Source organism: Tetrao urogallus (genome assembly GCF_951394365.1).
Source record: "Tetrao urogallus genome assembly, chromosome: 1".
NCBI lineage: Eukaryota > Metazoa > Chordata > Aves > Galliformes > Phasianidae > Tetrao > Tetrao urogallus.
In genome coordinates, this window is record NC_136813.1 from 161,472,689 (window position 1) to 161,491,693 (window position 19,005).

General features: G+C 34.5%; 1 protein-coding gene across 1 annotated transcript in view; it reads left to right on the forward strand.

The window, feature by feature from the left end:
• Positions 1 to 13,738, forward strand: part of TAFA2 (TAFA chemokine like family member 2) — a gene marked incomplete at its 3' end in the record, with an annotated part of 76,578 nt that extends 62,840 nt beyond the window's left edge. Inside the window, exon 5 of the mRNA XM_079533264.1 lies at positions 13,727 to 13,738. Within this exon, the coding sequence (XP_079389390.1) occupies positions 13,727 to 13,738 (12 nt within the window). The remainder of the gene's footprint in view (positions 1 to 13,726) is intronic.
• Between the last annotated feature and the right edge of the window lie 5,267 nt (positions 13,739 to 19,005).

Consider the following 19,005-nt stretch of genomic DNA (forward strand, 5'->3'; position numbering starts at 1 on the left):
TGTCATTAAAATAGCAATAAATGGTATGTCTACATTTTCTTAAAAAATGCACACAAGTTTCAGGGAACAAATGAGCTGGGAATGGAAATAAGGTAACATTTTCTAGGGTCATGTTAACTTTTTGCATTAGTGATTATTGTTTTGATCCACTGTCCCAACTCATTCATATTGAAGATCAGTATTTTTTTGTAGGTTGCCCAAACAGTAATCTTTTTTGGACGCGTGGAAATTTTGAGGAAAATATTTAACATCTCTGGCCGGCACACATTAAAGTTTCGCAAGTGTAGCTTTCCAAAAGGTTTGAATGAATCACCAGTTTTCAAGGCTAAATAATTCACCGAATCTCTTAAAAATATCTGCGGAATACCAAATTTATGTCTTAAACATGAAGTTGGCAGGCCTTGTTCTATCCTATGGAAAGGTTCCTGTTACAAGTATACATTTGACGTGAGTTTAGGCTTACTGCTTGATTACAGCCATTTATAGATCACAAAAATCTAGACAAGTCATAGTTTTTTTCCTGAAGACAAATGTGTATTAAAAACAAATAAAAACAAAAAACAAGACACGAGACACAAGCTACGGTGATTAGGGGTTAGAAGAAGAAGAAGAGAATTAAGGTAGCGAAAAAGGGCACTTAGAGCATGTGTGGAGGTTTTGACATAGGAATGCATAACAGAGATAGTTCACAGGCTGTGCTAATTATTTGAAGCAGATCTAATAGTTCAGTACTGAGCTTTTTCACAGGCATGTGACTCTAATTACATGAATCCAAGTTAATTACAGAACTAACTACAAAACCCATAAGAGTAAGGATATAGAATTAGTAGAATAGAATACTATTATAGACCAGTATAAAAAAAAGTTAGCAGTTCATTGCTGTGTGATGTCACATACTAGACCTGGTTTCCAACTTGGTCTTAACTTGTTCTTCCATTTCCTACTTACCTTTTCTACACTACAAGTACAGATGGACTTCTTGACCAGATTACAAGGTGGAACAAGTGATCCACCCAACCTCTATTGAAATATGATGGAAAAAATGAATCCAGTGCATTGCAGAAAGCAATGAAATAGACACATAAAAATAGGGATGTTAAAAATGTTATGTATGAAATTATGTAATGAAAGTGTTTTGTATCTGAAGTCTGAAATGTTATAAGCAAAGCCATCGAATGACAGTAAAACTTGGGCAGGTCAAGATAGTCCAAATATTTAACCCAAGAAATTTTCTGTCACAAAACAGAACGCCAAAAGAGAATGGATAAGAGCAATATTCATACATATAGCTCTTCTGAACAGGAAGAGCTTGTTAATGTGTTACTTTAAGAAAATATATGAAAATCTGAGTGGTATTTCTATTATTTTTTTTTTTAATTATCAGAATTTAATTGCCTAGAAGGTTTGAAAATTTGCCTTGATTCTTTTTTTCTGTGCTTGGTACTACTTGGGACTGCCTTAGGTCTTGTCTGTAGCTGTTCTGAGGTGTTATTCCAATTATTTTTATGAGCAGGTTCTCTGCACAAATCATGAGAAATGAAATCTTCTGCAAACCCTTTTCCACACTCATAAAGTGTTAGTAATATATATTACGGTTTATACATTTTTATGAGGGGATAGTTTTCTTTTTTGGCAAAACTGCAGGTAGCATCCATTGCACAGCTTTATTTTAGCCTTTACAAAACTTTAAAATTGATGGAATTACTCTAAAATCAAAGACAAATATTTCTGTCATTGTTAAAGAAAAGCATAAATGCATTCAACTGCATGTCATTAATTAACTAATTGGTTATTTTTTGCAAGTATTGCTTTCTTCCACCTGGGAATCCTTCACTCCATCAGTCCTGCTGAGAGGTTTTCTGCCTTTGTCCCAAAAGATTCCACTTCCGCTTGTGATTTTTTTAATTATTATTTTTTCTCCTCAGTTTTTCTCTTGCTGGCATATTTGAGATACTAAACTCATGTCTGAAGAATAATTTTCTGCCTCTATAATGGAAAATAAGAATGACTTCTGAAGGCCATATGTAAATTGCTGGTTTTCTCCACTGCTCTACAAAGTGGAAAAGGCATAACATTGAAACCAAAGATGTTTTTTCTCTCATTTACAGCATCTGTGCCTTTTCAGAGCTATGTAAGATAGAATCTTTGAATATCTAGCAGTCTTATTTAGCTTTAGCAATGGGAAACCTTTGTCAGTTTGCAGTACCTTACGAATATAGGGAGATGACATTCAAATGCCAGCATCCCCTGAGTAATGTTGGTATGCTCAAAAACTAGTGTTTCTTGCTTGTCACACCCTCTTTTGTGGTCTATGAGTGCTTTGGATCATTTCTGAAAGTCAGAAAGACTGAATTTCATTCAGAAGGACTGGAGTATTCTGAAAGCTCTCATTACCCAGTGCTGCATGCAGAACTCCTGCCTCTGTTTTGCATAAGCTTCACAAACTGTTCAGCCACAGAAATGATGTAAGGGTGTGGGAAAATGTACCCCAGTTTTCTAAAAGGTATTACTTTCAGTTCTCCCAAATTTCATAGTTTTCTTGAGGTATTTTCTTATTCATTAGGTCTGTATAGAAAACCTCAGATGTTCTGCTCTGTTTTAGCTCGGCTTTTTTGCCTTCTAGTGGCGGAGAAAAAAATGAATAGAAAATAAAAAACAATTAGACAAAGTCAGTCATACAAAGCATTCATACAGTCACTGGTGTGACCAGTGAAAAACTCTCAAATCAGTTGGAATCCTAATTAGAATAATGAAAACAGTCCATTCCTATCCAAAGAGTATTTAGACGGAAGAAAAAAAATATGTATTTCAGGCAAGATTAAAAGAGAGACTGATCTCTAGGACTGAATTAGAAAAAAAAAATAAAATAAGAGGACCAACATTACATTCATTTCTGTAAGATTTTCAAAATTATTTATATTTTCATAGCTTATAATTTACTCCTTTTACACCCTGAGGAAGACTTGGTTCATCTTGGGCAAAATACTACTGTTACTGAGAAAAGTCTGCAAAGGTTTTTGAATGTTCTAAAAGTACATTTTGAGCTTTCTTCTGCTCCTTTATTAGCACGTACAGACGATTCGTTCTCAGATCCTTCAGTCCTAAGGACTTGCATTCATTGCCTTCTATATCTGCAGTGAGAAATACCATAGAGCTCTGAAGTGAAGATTTTGAGTAAAGCTGCAAAATATCAATTTCACCATGACTTCTTTGCCTAATGTGACCTGTAGCATTATCTTGGTAAGGTCTCTAAAACCAGAAGTGAACACTAGAGTGTCTCCAGTTTATAAAGATGGGTACCATATCAAGTGAACAATGGATTGTTTCTATTTAGCCTGTGAATGGAATGGAAGATTCAAGAATTTTAATGTATTTTAAAATGTCCAAAAATTATGTGTGTTCAAGTTTGAGAATACCAGAAAATATCTCAGCAATGCTAGACAGAACAGCAGCTTTTTCTTTCATCTTGAATTTGAGCTTTGTGGCTTAGGGACATAACCCTGCCAAAAGAAGACCAAAGAAGTTAACTTTTCTTGTGCTGTTACCAATCTAGTCAAATGTACAGTAGCTATTCTAGAATCTTGAGATCCCTCTGTTGTACCTCCTTGCAGTCTTTTTGGAGTGATCTTGGAAAAGAACAGCGTAGCAAATTTATTGTCTTCAAGGCATAATTCTAATTCCAGTTGCCAATAGTTAGTGTTCAACATTATCTACAAAAAAGGAAGAATAAACTTTCTCCTAGAATGCAGCTTGTCAGTTTTGAAGCTGATTGCTGGCAAAGCCAATTTCTTTTTGAGAGTCATTCAAGAGATTTCCATGCGATAGTCCTTTTTCTCTTTCTTGACATTAAATCACATAATTGTTACCTATGTTCCTGAAATATGAAGGCTACAACCTTCAGAACCTTTTGGCCTTTTCTTCATTACTTCAAATTTTCTGTGCACTATGAAGTCCAAAAAAACAGCATTAAGGTAATCCCCAGAACACAGAAGTTATAGGAAGTTGTATCTTTTACCTGGAAATATCCATAATACTCAAGCAAGGAGGTATTTCAAGTTTGGAGAAAATGCTGATGAGGACCATCAAAGAATTTTTCTGGAATTAATATCAACGTGTATGCTTCCAAGAATGTCACAGGAAGTTGTGATCATACATGTCAGATGTTCAAGAAGATCACAGGGAAACTTAGTCATCTACATGCTACTTCAAGCACAGATGGTGAATTTGCTCTCTGTTCTGTATATTTTTTTTTTTAAATTTAAATTGGAAGTACTGATTTCTCTTTTTCATTCTTTTTCTCTAATAACCAAGACCAACAGCTAGTCAGGAATGAGCAACTGTGACCCTGACTACTTCCTAGTGAACCAGGCTTTATGTATTTTTCCCTAGGCAGTGAGAAATCATCCTAATTGTTCATCTATGACAGCTTTTCAGTGAAAAGCTCTTCATTCTTCCCTTTTCTTGCTTCTATTAAGAACTGACAAAGGGTGAAAGGGATTTTTCTGTAATCTTCTAAATCTGCCACCTTTCTTCTGTTTCTTATTTGTATTAGAGTGATAGTGTGATGGGTACTCAGACTGGAGAACGTTAAAATTAGATTCCCTTAAAATAATTTTATATTCTCTAAACGGATGCCCACTCCTCTGTCAGCACTCACTACTTTGCCTTAATTTTCTCTGCACACGGGAAAGTCTTTTCTTTATTTGGAGACTCTAAATTGATGGAAAGAAAGAGGAAAATGATCAAAGTGTTTCAAGTTGCTGACTGATTCGTTGTTTTTAAACATTTTTTTTTTCCTGCCTGGATATTGCTCTCCTGTATTCTAACTTGTTTTTTAGTTGTCTTATATTCCCTCAGCTGTGGCAGTATTCGTGGAGCCAAATGTGAGTGCACTACCTCAAAATGCCAGCAGTGGAAGCTGGTAAGCAAGTGGGGGAAAATCACCAAAGGAATCTGGAGCTTGGGACAAAGGTAGAAAACACATCAGTACTGCACTAACAAAGCAGCAGGTACCCTCATAGAGGAGATAAAATTACAGGTAAGGAAATAATTTATGTTTCTATTTTGATTTCACCCAAATGGCTTGTTATTCTTCATTCAAAATCCCTAGAAAAATAACACACCTGGGGATAACACGTTACTAGGGATAATTTGAAGTTCAATCTTAGACAGTTTCTGGAAAAATATATTAGAAGGTGAAAATCCATTTTAGCTACTAGGCAATTTAAAAACTCAACCTAGTTTAAAATAATGACTTCCTTTTTGTTTTGTTAGCATATTAGACTCGTAGCTCGTTGGTAGAGGTTTCACTTTCCAATCAAGAATAATAGTAGGTTATTTAGATTAGTGCTGTAAGATTGAGTGAAAGACAAAAGGACTCTGCTTTTCCCTTTACTTTCTCAGAGTTAGCAGGGTAGTATGACTCTATAATCCTTCAGATTGCCTTCTTGTAAAAAGGACTGAGGTTATTTTTGTCTTCCTTTTGTGACTATTAGATGGTGTAAAACAGAAGAAAATTACATTTTTTTAATTAATTGTCTTGCAGTCTTTTATGTCGTCATGCTGCAGTCCCACTGTGGAGTTGTGATCACCTCCAAAAACCACAAGAGGATATATCCTTGTCTGAATTACTACAGTTATTATCTGTTACAGAAAGTAAAATAAGGTTTATGTTTAAGTCTTCTCTCAATACAAAACTTTTGTCTGTAAATGAAAAATGTTGTGAAGTTTTAACAGTCTAACATAAACTTGATTTCTCTGCTGAATTACAGAATCACTGAGAAAGTTTAGTTATGGACATTGTAGTGACATTGTCTTTTGGAAGAGATTAACAACAAAATACATTTGAAAAAGTAATGAATTATATTTATCTTTGACATAACTCAAATGTCTTCATCAGTTATATACTATGATAATTGTCCCAGTGCATTATATCAATTACATTTATTTTGTAAAATATCAAATTCAAGTGAATGTGAATCCAGAGCCACATTTATTTCTCTGATAATATTTTAAATGTGTAGTTATTTTATTAAATCAAGGGACCATCCAACTTATGAGTCTTATCTTGTAATAGACGTTTCTAATAATCTGCAGTAGGACATTTATGTTAAAAGGTCTGATGGAAAAAGAAAAAAAGGAAGATAATTATCTTTTGTAAGCATTATTTAAAGAAAATTAGTTGGTCTTTTGAGGTGCTGTGAAACCCTTTTCAGAAGCAGTCAGAATTTATCAGCAAATCCAAAAACTTATCTCAAAAATCTCAAAAGATAAGGAAGTAGGTGCCTGAATTAAACAGCGTGTTCTGATGTTATTTTATGGTGTTTCCTGTAGCCTACTAGCCATAGAAGAGACTGTAAGTAGAGTTCTCCTCTGAATGCACATTTTTGTCAAACTTGATGCAGTTGAGTTCTTTTTCCTTTGTTTTGTGTTTTTTTTAATGTATTTAATGTATTTTTTAACGTTAAGAAAACACTCAAGCCTTTCATTTAGAAGGAAATGTATTCTGGTCACATGGCTCTTATTTGTATCAAAGTTCAATTCTATTCTATTCAATTCTTTCAATTACTGTTTAATAATAGAATACTGACATACGTGCAGAAATGAGAGCAAATGCTACTTATCCACTTCTGTTTGGTTTTCTAGACAAATCATGAAGTCTGAATTTGAGTATATTTGAACCTTTTCCTTTGAAATTGCTGTTATTGTTCAGGTTATTTTTGAGACCATGCTTCTTTGCTAAGAGAATTTACTTTGGTTCTGAAATATGTTTCCTCCTGTTGTTCTGCACTTTTACCTGTAAGTTAAAGAAAATTCCATCTATCCCAGTTTTGTTTTCTGTAATTCCGTAACAGTGTAGTACTTGACATGTGTTTGTTTCTTAGGCAAACGTGTAAAACTCTTCAAGTCCGAATGGAGAAGTAGAGAAAGGAGGTTTCTGCTGTGCCTGATGACAATTTATGATTTTTCCACACATACTAAATAATCTGGCTCCACGTTGGAGCACTAGTTGTGATGAATCCTAGTCATGGTCGGATTCTAAGGAAGGGCCAGAACGTTCGTTGAGGAATAAAGAGTCAAACCACTCCAGAAAATGTGTTCCAGCCCTGGTTTATTACTCACAGAGCAGCAGGTGTGTACAAATACAGGTTTACATAGTATTAACAGGAACTGTTGTACCTTATTCTTCACTGTAGTTATTTAGTTTGCTGCAGATACACAGGAGTCCTGGCTTATTTGTGCAAGACTCCAGGAGGGTGGTTCAAGAGACTCTGCACTGTGTTGCTAAGCAGCTTCAGTGCATCAATCAGGTGCTTCTAAAAGCCTTTAAACATCTTTCTTCTCTCACTCCCCTTTCAAAGAGAGATCCAGTTAATACATTTGTGTTATCATTGTAGGAAAGCATGAAAGCACTGTTTAAAAAGACATACATCTTGGTATATGCAGATAGATGTTTCATTGTTAAAAGCTTGGTATCATACTCAACTACTTACAATTCAGAGCAAGTTGGGAAAGGGGTATTTGTGCCATATTCCTTAAATATAATAGAATTTGTCTGTTTAATCTTAAAACTCTCCTGTTTTCAGAAATGTATGCCATGCTCTAAAATATTTTTCTATTTTTCTAGTTCTAGCTTTAAGTTCACTTGGCATATGATTAGTATATATGGGGCAAATGGAAAGTTCAATTTACATGTGAAAGCCCTTTTAATTTTCCTTACAGTGTTTAACAATGCTTCTCTAGATCTGCATATTTAACAGCTAAAATTTCCTGCCAAAATCATTAAGAATAGTGAGAAAACATGAAATACAAAAGTATACTTAAACAGCACGGTGTGAAACGAGTTTTCAATGTTATTTTCATTCTAATGAACAGTCTAAAGTACCGGAATGTTCACAAATACGATTCTGTTTAGTCAGAGTGCAATAAAAGCACAAAAGTATTAAGAGCTTTCAAATCTAGTACTAATGAAAGACATCGGAAACTTTGGAGCCATTTAAATGTATTGGGAAATGTTCTGTTTAATTAATGAAATGAGCTAGAGTTGTTTGCCGAAGGACATACCTGAGGATCTAGAATTCTAAATTGCTTTGCTGCATGCTTGTGAACATGTTTAAAAACACATTTTATATCGCATTCTCTAAAGTATAGTGAAGAGAAGAAATTAATACTCTTGAGTTTTGATATCAAGAGACAGGTATGGCTGAAATTTTATTGCCAGGAATGAAATAATTGAGGACTTGAAAAAATCCGTCAACACTTAATCCTCACTGAAGGTAAATTAATTGGTATAGTTATAATTAAATAGCTGTTTTCACAGCTGCCCAGAAATAACTCTAATATTGTCTTGTGTTATTAGCTCAAGTCAAGTAACAGTCTACTGTCACGAAACAGCAGCCTGTTTCCCAACTCTTAGTTCTCTTTTGCAGTTACTCTATTAAGCATACTTCTGAAGTACAAATGAATCACTTCAACCTTTCTCAAACTTTTGAAATGATTTCTCCCTCATAAATTGGTTATCTATTATGGACACATAAATCTACACCTATCTACTATTAACTGCACACAAATATGGATACCCTATTGCAAACGTATCCTTAACCACTCTCTTTGTCTGTCCTTTGTTCCTTAATGTAGAAAATAAAATACAGGATTCTCATGTTCTGAGGAAATTGTCAGCTTGTCCTCTATTAAGATTTGATAAGTAATTTGAAGTATCACAGATACAAGGTAGTATGTTGCAAGTATGGAATATTTCATCAACAAAAATGCACAAGTGGCAATGCAAAATGTCACTTGCTTTAACAAGCCATGTATGAATAACAGTGCATTACAAACATGCTGTATGAATTTTGGAGTTCCAGGAAATAATGAACTTCCATCTGTTCAAAATATTTATTTCCAGCTTGGACCTTGTTATGCAGGGCACATAAGAGAAGAGAAAAAAAAAAAAAAGACAGATATTTGATTCTGGTTATATGGGCAATTCAGTTTTTCATTGTAATGTCCATATTAAGCTTTCACTACCAAAATAGGTTGATTTTTTTTTTTTTTTTTTTCATGAAAAAATATAACTGAAATAACTTTCTTAAAACCTATCCTATTTTAGGTAAGGTTTACTAAAAGACTACTTCATTGACTGCTTTATTAATTTTGTGTGTGTGTGTGTGCGTATGTGTGCTTTGTTTATGTTCAGTATGAGAAAGAATGTAAAAGTAAGGATGCAAAATTGTACTGCATGCAAATAAGGACTCTATTGGTACAAGATCTCTGTCTTGTCTCCAAGACATGTTTCTGAGGACAATTCATAGCTAGGGATTTTTGTAATGTGTCTCTTTGTTCAAGAATTTAAGGGATTCTTGTGACACTCCGTGTGCTTAGCTTGTCTCCTGTTCTCTATTAAATATGTTTCTGAGAGTCTTTTTATTTTTTAAGAAACCCCCACACCATTTTTCTACAGGATTTTAAAATTATGCAGAAGAATGTAGGGGTGCCAAGAAGGCTTTTCTTGTCTAATGCAATTCCACTTAGCACAGGGTGAACTATTGACTAATAAAAATATGTAATTCCCTTTCTCTGCCTTACATATCTGAAAAAAGTAAAGATAGCTTGATGATTTTTCAGTATGCTCAGACAACATTCATTCTGTGGCCATACACATAATCCTATGCAATATAGTTGATGGACAAATTATGATTGAAGAGGAAACAAAACTTGGTGACAATAAAACATTAAGTATTAAATTCTTCCTGACTCTCATATTTATATGAATTCTTTGGGTAAAAACCAGAACTGAGTGTCCTTCTTGCAAGGGCGCCCACAGAATGGAAATTCCTAAGTTTCAAGTGCTAAATTTACTAACTCATTATTTTGTTTTGAATATGGATTTTATGTATGAGATATGATAAACATGGAACAAAAAAGATAGATCTGACAGTCAAAAAATTAGTAATGTAAAAATTTGCCTTATGAAATGTTCCACCACACACTGACTTCAATTTATCTTATATTATCTATTTTCTGAAAACATTACTAATTAGTTAATGATTGCATTTATACCTCATTTGTGTGTATAAACTGTTATGTAGTTAGGATTTATTCAATATATTTATTTCTCTGAAAAAATAGAAGAATTGTGCTGTGCCTTATTGACACTCTGTAACTTTGGTGCTTAGGTTTATGACAGTTGTTAAAACTGCTTTCTTACATAGAGAACATTCACTCAGCCATGCTTTTCATCCTATAGTCTTTAATTTTCTCCTTCCTCTTCTAAGGCAGGATAACATCTTGCGTAAAAGTGACAGACTTTTTTTTTTTTTAATCAGAAACCTATTCTGACAGAATAGAACATGTTATCTGCTGTATTCATCAGCTGTGGGAATTTCACAAGTGAGAACAGTTTTCATGTTTGTGGTAGCACTGACCAGAAGCTGACCAGAAAATCTCTTGAACTGAACGCTTTTCTAATGTGCTGCCCTTGAGATCTCCTCAGTTCTGGCTCACTCTGGATCACACTGGCAAAAATGTTTTACCCGAGGACTGAATCTTGTAGGAACATTAGCAGAAGAAATGTGGAAAACTTCAGATATATTTAATTTTATATTATTGTTTTAAAATAAAATGAGTTCACATACGATTACAGCCAACTTACAGCAGCCACTCACTAATTTAAATTAAAAAGTCTGCAATGGCAGAGTAATTATACTTTAATTGCACATTTAGTACAAGAAAGTGAAGAGAGACTAATGTATTGTATTTATGACATAATAACCGTGTGAAAAATATATTAGCATAAAGGGAATAATTATGTCCCAAGAATGAACAAATTAATTCAAATCAATACCTATGACGCTTAAGGTTCTATGTACTTTTTTCATTTGTGTTGTTAAGCAGCAGCAAAGTTAATTTTCATGCATATTAATTATTCACTGAAAAATTGATTAGTCTTGACTTGCACCCATTCAGTGTGTTACTGTTCTCTTAGGATTTTAGAGATCAGACACACGGTGTTCTCAGTTACTGTTTTGTTAAAAAGACCATTGGCACAATATCTTGTTTCACAGCTACTCAAATCCTACAGCTTTTATTTTGTCCCAGATTAGGCATTTCTGGAAATAACATCACTACATATTAGCTGAAATTTCCCTGCTTCTTTATGAAATTGCCTTTAACATCTGAGAGGTCTGTTCTCTCCCTAATGTGTATGGATATTTAATTTCCATTAATGTTAATAGCTGGTGTGTGCTTGCTCATAACAAGTATTACCTTCCTACATAGAGGAAAATATGAACAACTATGTGTGTTACTTGGAGTAGCAGTGTGTGATCTGTACATTAAGGGGAAAAAAAAAACATACAACAGGTAGAATAATAAAAATTCTGGCAAAGGAGAGGAGGTAAAAACTGCAGTGATGTAGCTGTAAAAACTTGGATTATGAAACCTACGTAGACTGTATAAGCAACATGACATTTGTGTATTGCTGGACACCGATATAAAGCAAGGATTTGAATGGCCATCAGTCATTTTTCTTTACTCACTGTATGTAACAGTGCATGTTGATTGTACAGGGATATTCTCACCACACAGTTGTACAGCTAGATATGGGAAATAGACATTTCGATACCTTAAGGGAAGGTATAGAAATGAAAGGAAAGACTTGTAATCAAGATCCCTTGTGATAGGACAAGGGGAAATGGCTTCAAACTAAAAGGAAGATTAGGCTGGATATAAGGAAGAAGTATTTATGATAAGGTTAGTGAGGCAGGTTGCCCAGATAGGTGGTGGATTCTTCATCCCTGGAGACACTCGAGATCAGGCTGGATGGAGCTCTGAGCAAGGTGTTCTAGCTGTAGGTCATTCATTGCAGAAGAGTAGGACAGGATGACCTTTTAGGATCCCTTCCAACTCAAATGATCCTATGATTCTATTGACTTTGCTTAATGCATACCAGGATACCATTAGCATTCTTTGCCACAAGGGCATATTGCTGGCTCATGGTCAACTTCATCTCTAAAAGGAGAGCTTATGTCCTCTCTTTTCAGTAACAAAGACTTACTCTCTGTGGATGTGGGCAGAAAAGGAATCACAGTCACAGTTCATGTGACTGTGCCTTTTCAGTTGTGTCTCTGATGAAACCTTCCTCTGGTTCTTCTTTGGTTCTGGTATACTCTGTGATACAGAAATGTAAGATACTTTGGCCCTGTATCTACTTGACTCCTTTAGGAGTCTCATTTCTTTTTATTTATTTTCAGTGTGTTTTGCATCAGATGATTTACCACAGTTTTTTATATGTTTATGTATCAAGTGAAGCTAATATAATTCCACCTGCAGATAGGATCAGAAGATGTATATCTTACAGTATGCATCGCAGTGGCATTTGGGTCCATGAGTAGAATTCCAGCTTGTTACAATAACAAACACAAACAAATAAACAAACAAAACCAATTAGTTGAAGTGTCAGCATTTTGAGCTTTGTTGCAGGGTATAGAAATATGTTGCCTGACTTTTAAATTAATTCTCTGTTATTGTTTCATGCAATCTTCCATTACAGAAAGGGTCACATGAAGAAGTTTACAACATCAAGAACTAAAAATAAAAGTGTAATAAATAAATCTTTGGTGTTATAAGACCCACAGAGCACAATTTTATTATTGCCTTCCTAATTGCTGTTCCTAGAAACAACTTAGTGAAGGCAAACTGAAGTAATGAACTCCTAGAACAGTCTTCTTAATATTCTGCTCTGTTTGTGCTCTGCAGAGCTGATGAGAGCTGTGTGCAAACAGTTTTGCTGAAGGCAAAAGAATGTTTCATCATTACAGAGCATGACCCTTTTCTCTGAGATCAAAATGAAGAGCATATGCCCCTTGATGTCTGTCATAAGGTGTTATTGTGACCAATCCAATTAGGTTGTTCATCACGAGTTGGGATGTTGTCCCCTGACACAATTGGATATTAAAATGTTACATGATCATTAATTGTATCCACTGACACAGCAGAAATATTCCTCAAAATTACGTTTCTATGATGGACTTTTTTTTTTTTAATATGTGAAAACTGAGTTAGACACGAGGAAAGTCCAATTAATGTGAAATGCTTTGCCTGCTGCTCTTTCTAGATGATCCTTCTCTTTCACTCGTTTCCCGTTATGTTGGGTGATATCACTCCAAGTGAACTTCTTGAATTATTTTATACCTTGCAAATAACAGGAAAGATATAGCTTTTGTTTATGTATGCATGCCTTTTGTCCTTTTTCACCACTAAGTGGTTTTTGCTTGCTAGAATATATTTAGCACTTAACAGAACATTGCATTTTCAAGTGGCATGCAAAGAATAGATGAATACGTCTCCAGAACCTGATGGTTAGCATTTTAAAGGGATTGTTTTTACTGTTCAGAAATTCTAACACTGAAAAGGATGAACAAAACATGGAAAGTTTCCTTAAACCCAGTGTTCTTTGTGACCTTCAGTTTTTTTTAAATTATATTTTTAAGAATGGTCACATTTGAGTGTCTCCTTTTGAGATCAAATTCCAACAAAGCACTTAATAACCCAGTGTAACTTGGGGAGTGTCCCCATCCACTACCAATGGGAATTGTTCATTTCTTTATAAACAATTGAAACAGCTTTTCTGGACAGAGGACTTAAATTTCAGCTTCAGTTTCCAGGACTTCAGAAGTAGATTCTCTATGTACAGTTTTGATTTTCTGATTTTCTTTTTTCTTTGCAGGTAACCCGATAGCTAAAGACAAATCGAGTCGGTCTCAAGGCTGATAACGTTAAATACAACACATAGGAATTTCATTTCTCCAGGCAATCCTTGAAGTGAAATTTTGTACTGCTGGGGTGTAGCCTTCAGAATCAATTGTTTCAATGAGAACCTGGTTTGTAATCAACAACAGCCTTGAGATCAAAACTACTGAAGAGTTATTTTGAACTTCTGTGTCACAAAGATTTCAACTGAGTGAACTGTGTACACTTGTAAAATTGCACTTGCAGAGGAATTTGCAGCTGTAATCTCAAGAGATGGTTTTTGAAAGGTGCAGAAAATCAGCAATCATTCGGATTCTTCTTTCCAGACTGGTGGCATTTCATCCTGATGAAGTCACTCTCCAAAATGTATTGGTTCCTCCCCTCTAAAATGATCCCTGGTCCGCATTCTGATTGCTGGTGGGACTGCACAATGCTTTAATTAAATTTCCATTGCAGAAATTGTCCTCTGGCATGGCACAATTTTAGACATTTTTATTTGTAATCTAATCTTGGAGCTCTAAAGGGTACATATTTCAACATCTTGAAGTTGCTTTTGTTATAGGAATGGAAATATATACCCATTGTTAATAATTATTGTTGACAAGTAATAGTTATCTGAATACATCAGTCATATTAGAATGTATAGTCGGGTTGACATGTTTCCCTAAGGCTAACCAACTACTGCAGCTATTTGGCAGTTAAAAAAAGTAGTGGTCAAAACTCAATTACCACTTCCATTATAAAGCATTTTATACCTTTAAGATATATATTTCAATTTACTTTGAAGGAGGCAAGTGTTCCTGCACTTTACTTTCCTAACCTTTAAATCACTGAAATTCATGGTAAGCAGTCAAGGAAAGTGTTTGATCCATTTTTATAAAAGTAGGCAGGGATGTAAATGAGTTTTTCAATTATGAAATTGGGTGGTAATCATTCAGAATTTTTTCTCTTTTCAGTGAAAAATAAAATCTCTTGCTTGAAACTAAGTACTGTTGGATGCTTATGTAGATGTCTGCTCAGACTGATTGCTATAAAGGAAAAATGTCCTAGTGCCCTCCTAGATATAGGGTTCATGAGTATTTTGCTTGCTTACTGTCCTCAAATTCAAACCTAATCTGTGCCAAAATCACATTTTCTTTTTTTAATTTTCTATTTCAGTAGCAATTTTTTGAACCTTGTGATGTGCTGTTACATGAAGAAACCTCCATATTTAAAGGCCTTAAGCATCTATGAACTTTTTTCTAAGTTATCACAGAATGTATAATTTTATACTTCATTTAGTGTATATTGTGCCATCTGTAATATTGATACAACAAAAATTTGGCAATTCCTTTTAATGACACTACATAAGCATGCTAACTGAGAGTGAGAGAGTTCTGACTGTATGCTTTGGTGCATTAAATGATAAGCACACACACTTAATGGTAGGCAAAAAATATATAGGATGAAGCTTATTTAGAAGTCCTGTGTGGTTACCAAGCTCTCTGAAAAAAGATGGAAATGATTTTTTCATTATGAGCTATTGACATGGCAAGGTAGTTATATATAAAGTTCCATGATGGTTGCATACCTTGGAGGGATCTGCCTGTCACGCTATCCCCGGCTGCTCCAAAACCATTTCATTACCTCTGTTGTGTTACTGCACAGGAGATCTTAAACAAAATAAATGATTGTTGGGAATAAAATTGAGAAATATCTTCTATCATTCTGCTGAGAAATAATAAAAAATGTTGGCAGGGAAAAATATTCTTTTCTGATTGAAATTTAATTAGGATAAACTGTTTGTAGCAGCAATTAGGTATCTCGGTATTTTAGGATGGATTAGTAATGAATGGATTTGTGCTAATGGATGATGTGCTAATGCAGGATGGAAGGTAGCATCTTAAAAAGACTGGGACAGTGCAAGGTATTAATGTGGTGTTTTGTAAAATCTGAACTGTCTTTGGTCAAAAGTCTGCATCATGCTTCTCAATATCGTTTTATTTGTTCCTTTGTTCTTAAACCAACACTGAAAATACTGTATTATATACAAGTGTAACACATGCATATCAATAAGTGAAAATAAATGGATTTTCAAATATACCGAGTAGATTATCTGCAGTAGATTAATGTTGTGGTAATTCATAACAAGTGAATAAAATTGTGATATAAAACAGAGTTCCTTGAATGCATGTGCACTTTGAAGATCTATCTTGTTTACATGTAGAACAAAATAATTTTGTTCAGTGAGTGAGAATTTCAAAGGTTTTATTAATTTTGTACTTATTCAGTAGAGTTGGAATTCTCTCCCACTGGTTTGAAAGATCTTTCTGCAAAGGAAATTGATCTAATGCAACTGTTCTAGCATTATCATGGGAAATTCAAGTGGGTGCACTGCTCTTTTTAGGTTAGGCTGAATACAAACACTGCTTTTTTCCCCCACAGTATTCCTGAAAATGTCATGGTAGACATTCCTAAAATGGTAATGTTTGGTTTAATTTATTGAACTGCTTTAAAAAATAAAACCAGTGAGCTCTGCTGGTCAATCCCAGGGCAATGTGGGAACCATAGTTCAGCTGTCCACTGTGTCTGTTTTAGCAGTGGTGTCTTTGAAAATTGAGGTGACTCAATGTAGTAGCTCATGTCAGCTATGGACATCATATTGTGGGTGTCTGGGGATGAATTATTCTTCATTTTCTACTTCATTCCTTATATTCTGCTTCCAACTTTATTTGATATACATTTGAATAAAAACATTATCAGGCATAAAGATCAGAGGGAAATCCGTGTGTCCTTTCAAACTCAGTAGTCATCAAGAGCTCTGAATCATTAGAAAATATGTGGTCTCTGTCTGCAGTTTTGTTGGGAGTGCAGTAATGGAAAGAAGACTGACTGCTTTGTTCAAACCTTTCAAAGTGAAACATACTGGGTCAGCTCAACAAAATGAAAAGGAAATCCTGATATGAGTTTTAATGATAAAAATTCCAAGCCAGATCTAATAAATATGAAATAGAGCTTAAAAAAAAAAAATTCAAAAATCTGCATCAGATATATTTTAGAACAAAATACCTACTATAAAGTTTGTTATTTTGAAAGTATATGCAGCTTTGTTGTTGTTGCTGTTGTTATTTTCCTAATTATGATTGTACAGCAGGCTTTTATAACTATCTGGGTAATGCATGACTGTGACTGTCTGTAACACCCAAACAGAAAGATGTGATTGGCATTCTTTTTGGCTGATTTACTGCCTCCTCCATGACTTGAATTTTAGAAATAGGATGTTAACAACGATACTGACAAGGGAAAAGGACACAGTGTTGGTTTGTAATAGCAGTATTGCCTTTATCTCTTTTTTTCTTGCCAATGGTTAGATGGGTTTGTAATCAAACACGTCACGCCCGAACAATGGGGTAGCAATAAATGTTTTCACATTATTTAAATGATATTAAATAATGAGAATTACCTAATCACTTGATCAGTGTTCATAATACAGTTTGTATCCTGAAAAACTTTTCTGTTTATTCTTTTATAGCATTAGAAAATATTTCCACATTACATCTTTGATCTTGTTCCTGTGCATAATTTTCTGCTATCGCTTTACTGTCATTGTGAATATTTCAGCAAAAATTCCTTCCATGGCTGGTTGTTTTACATCTTCTGTATTCATCTGCACTTCTTATGTAGTGATTACAAAAGCTAGTATATAAAAAGGGTAAATTTCCCACAAGTTTATTTTGACAAGTGATGACAAATGTTGCCAACATCTTTTAATCCAAAATTAATTTTAGAGCCTCTGGCAGGAGGACCATTGCTTGTGTCAGCTGGGAAAAATTCTATAGAGGAATGACTGCTCTTTCTCAGCCTACTATCAGTGGGATGCCAGGCTAGGCAAAACCATGGTAGTATGGTTTCATTACCAGAGATGGAGATTATGGGGATTTGGATCCTGCATACAGGCAGCAACCCACAGAAATCCAGGCTGGGGCTTTTTGTGGTGGTGACAGCAAGTCCTTGGTTCTGTTCTCTAGAGTGGTGTAAAGATCTGTTTTGTGTTCCTGGGATTTGCTCCAAAACTAGACTGTAGAAAGGGCAAACTGCCTTGGATAAAGCCTTCAAAATTTTGTGTCCAGTATTTTGCTCAAAAAATCCTGAATGAGCAAATCAAAATTCATGTGCTTGTCCTTGTTGAGGTTAATGATTAAATAACTTTCTCTCTGTTTTCAAATCCTCCTTACTACCATTCAGGTACTGTTATGTGGCAATGGGAAGTGAAGTCCAGTTGTTCTTTGATCATAGATTTTCTTGATTAAATATAACTCATCAGATCAATATTAGCCATGACTGAAAGGCTTGAACTATAGCCAGCTTTTACTTCTGAAAACAGTTGTTGTCCAACTAAGTTCAAGAATAATTTGTGTAATAAAAGTACTACTGTCCATATGTAATCTTGCTAATGTTTTATATTAGCTTTTCAAATTATGCTTATGTTCATAACTATAAAAGTCTGTGTAGATCTTCTGTAACAACAGGGCCATTATTTTCTCCACAATACCACTGAGAAACACTAGAGACCCTGCACTTTGGGATGTATTACTTTTCTTAAAATTCAGCAATGCACAATGGGAAAAAAAAAAGTAAAAATACTAATGTTATTTACATCGCTGAGAGATTTTTCTTGAAAATGATGAAATAGGTGCAGTTGCAGGTTTACACTTTATCGGCATATTGGTTGAATTTCTCAGTCTTTTCTCCTTATTGTTAGAACAAACATGTCAAAAACTGATCTTAAATTCTCTAGCTTTATGTCTTTGTAGTTAGATCATTGTATCCAGAACATTCAAAATGCAAGGTGGTTGTTTTGCTCACTATGTCTCCTTATAAGAAAGCTCTTGTTTTCTCTGTTTCTCTCTTTATTTTTAATTCTGGATGTCTTGCTAATATTTGGATGTATAGAATATAATTCTTCCTATTACCAGTTTAGAGTTCGAGGTATTTTTGTGCTTTCTATTTTTCTTCAGTAATTTTCTCTTTAGCTGGGAGAGTCAGTTCTCACCAAACTTCGTAAGTGATGAGAAAAGTTTCTTTTATAAATAATGGCCTGGAACTAAATATGGGCTCTTTGTAGTTTTTCTTGGAGATAAAAGAAAAAGAGAAATGATGATTTTCTATCATTAGCTTTCAGAATGTTTTCCAGCTCAAACTGTTTTATCTGAATAGAAACGTTTTTCTCTAAGTATAAATGGCCTGTGTTTCAATATGCTCTCTGATCATAAAGCT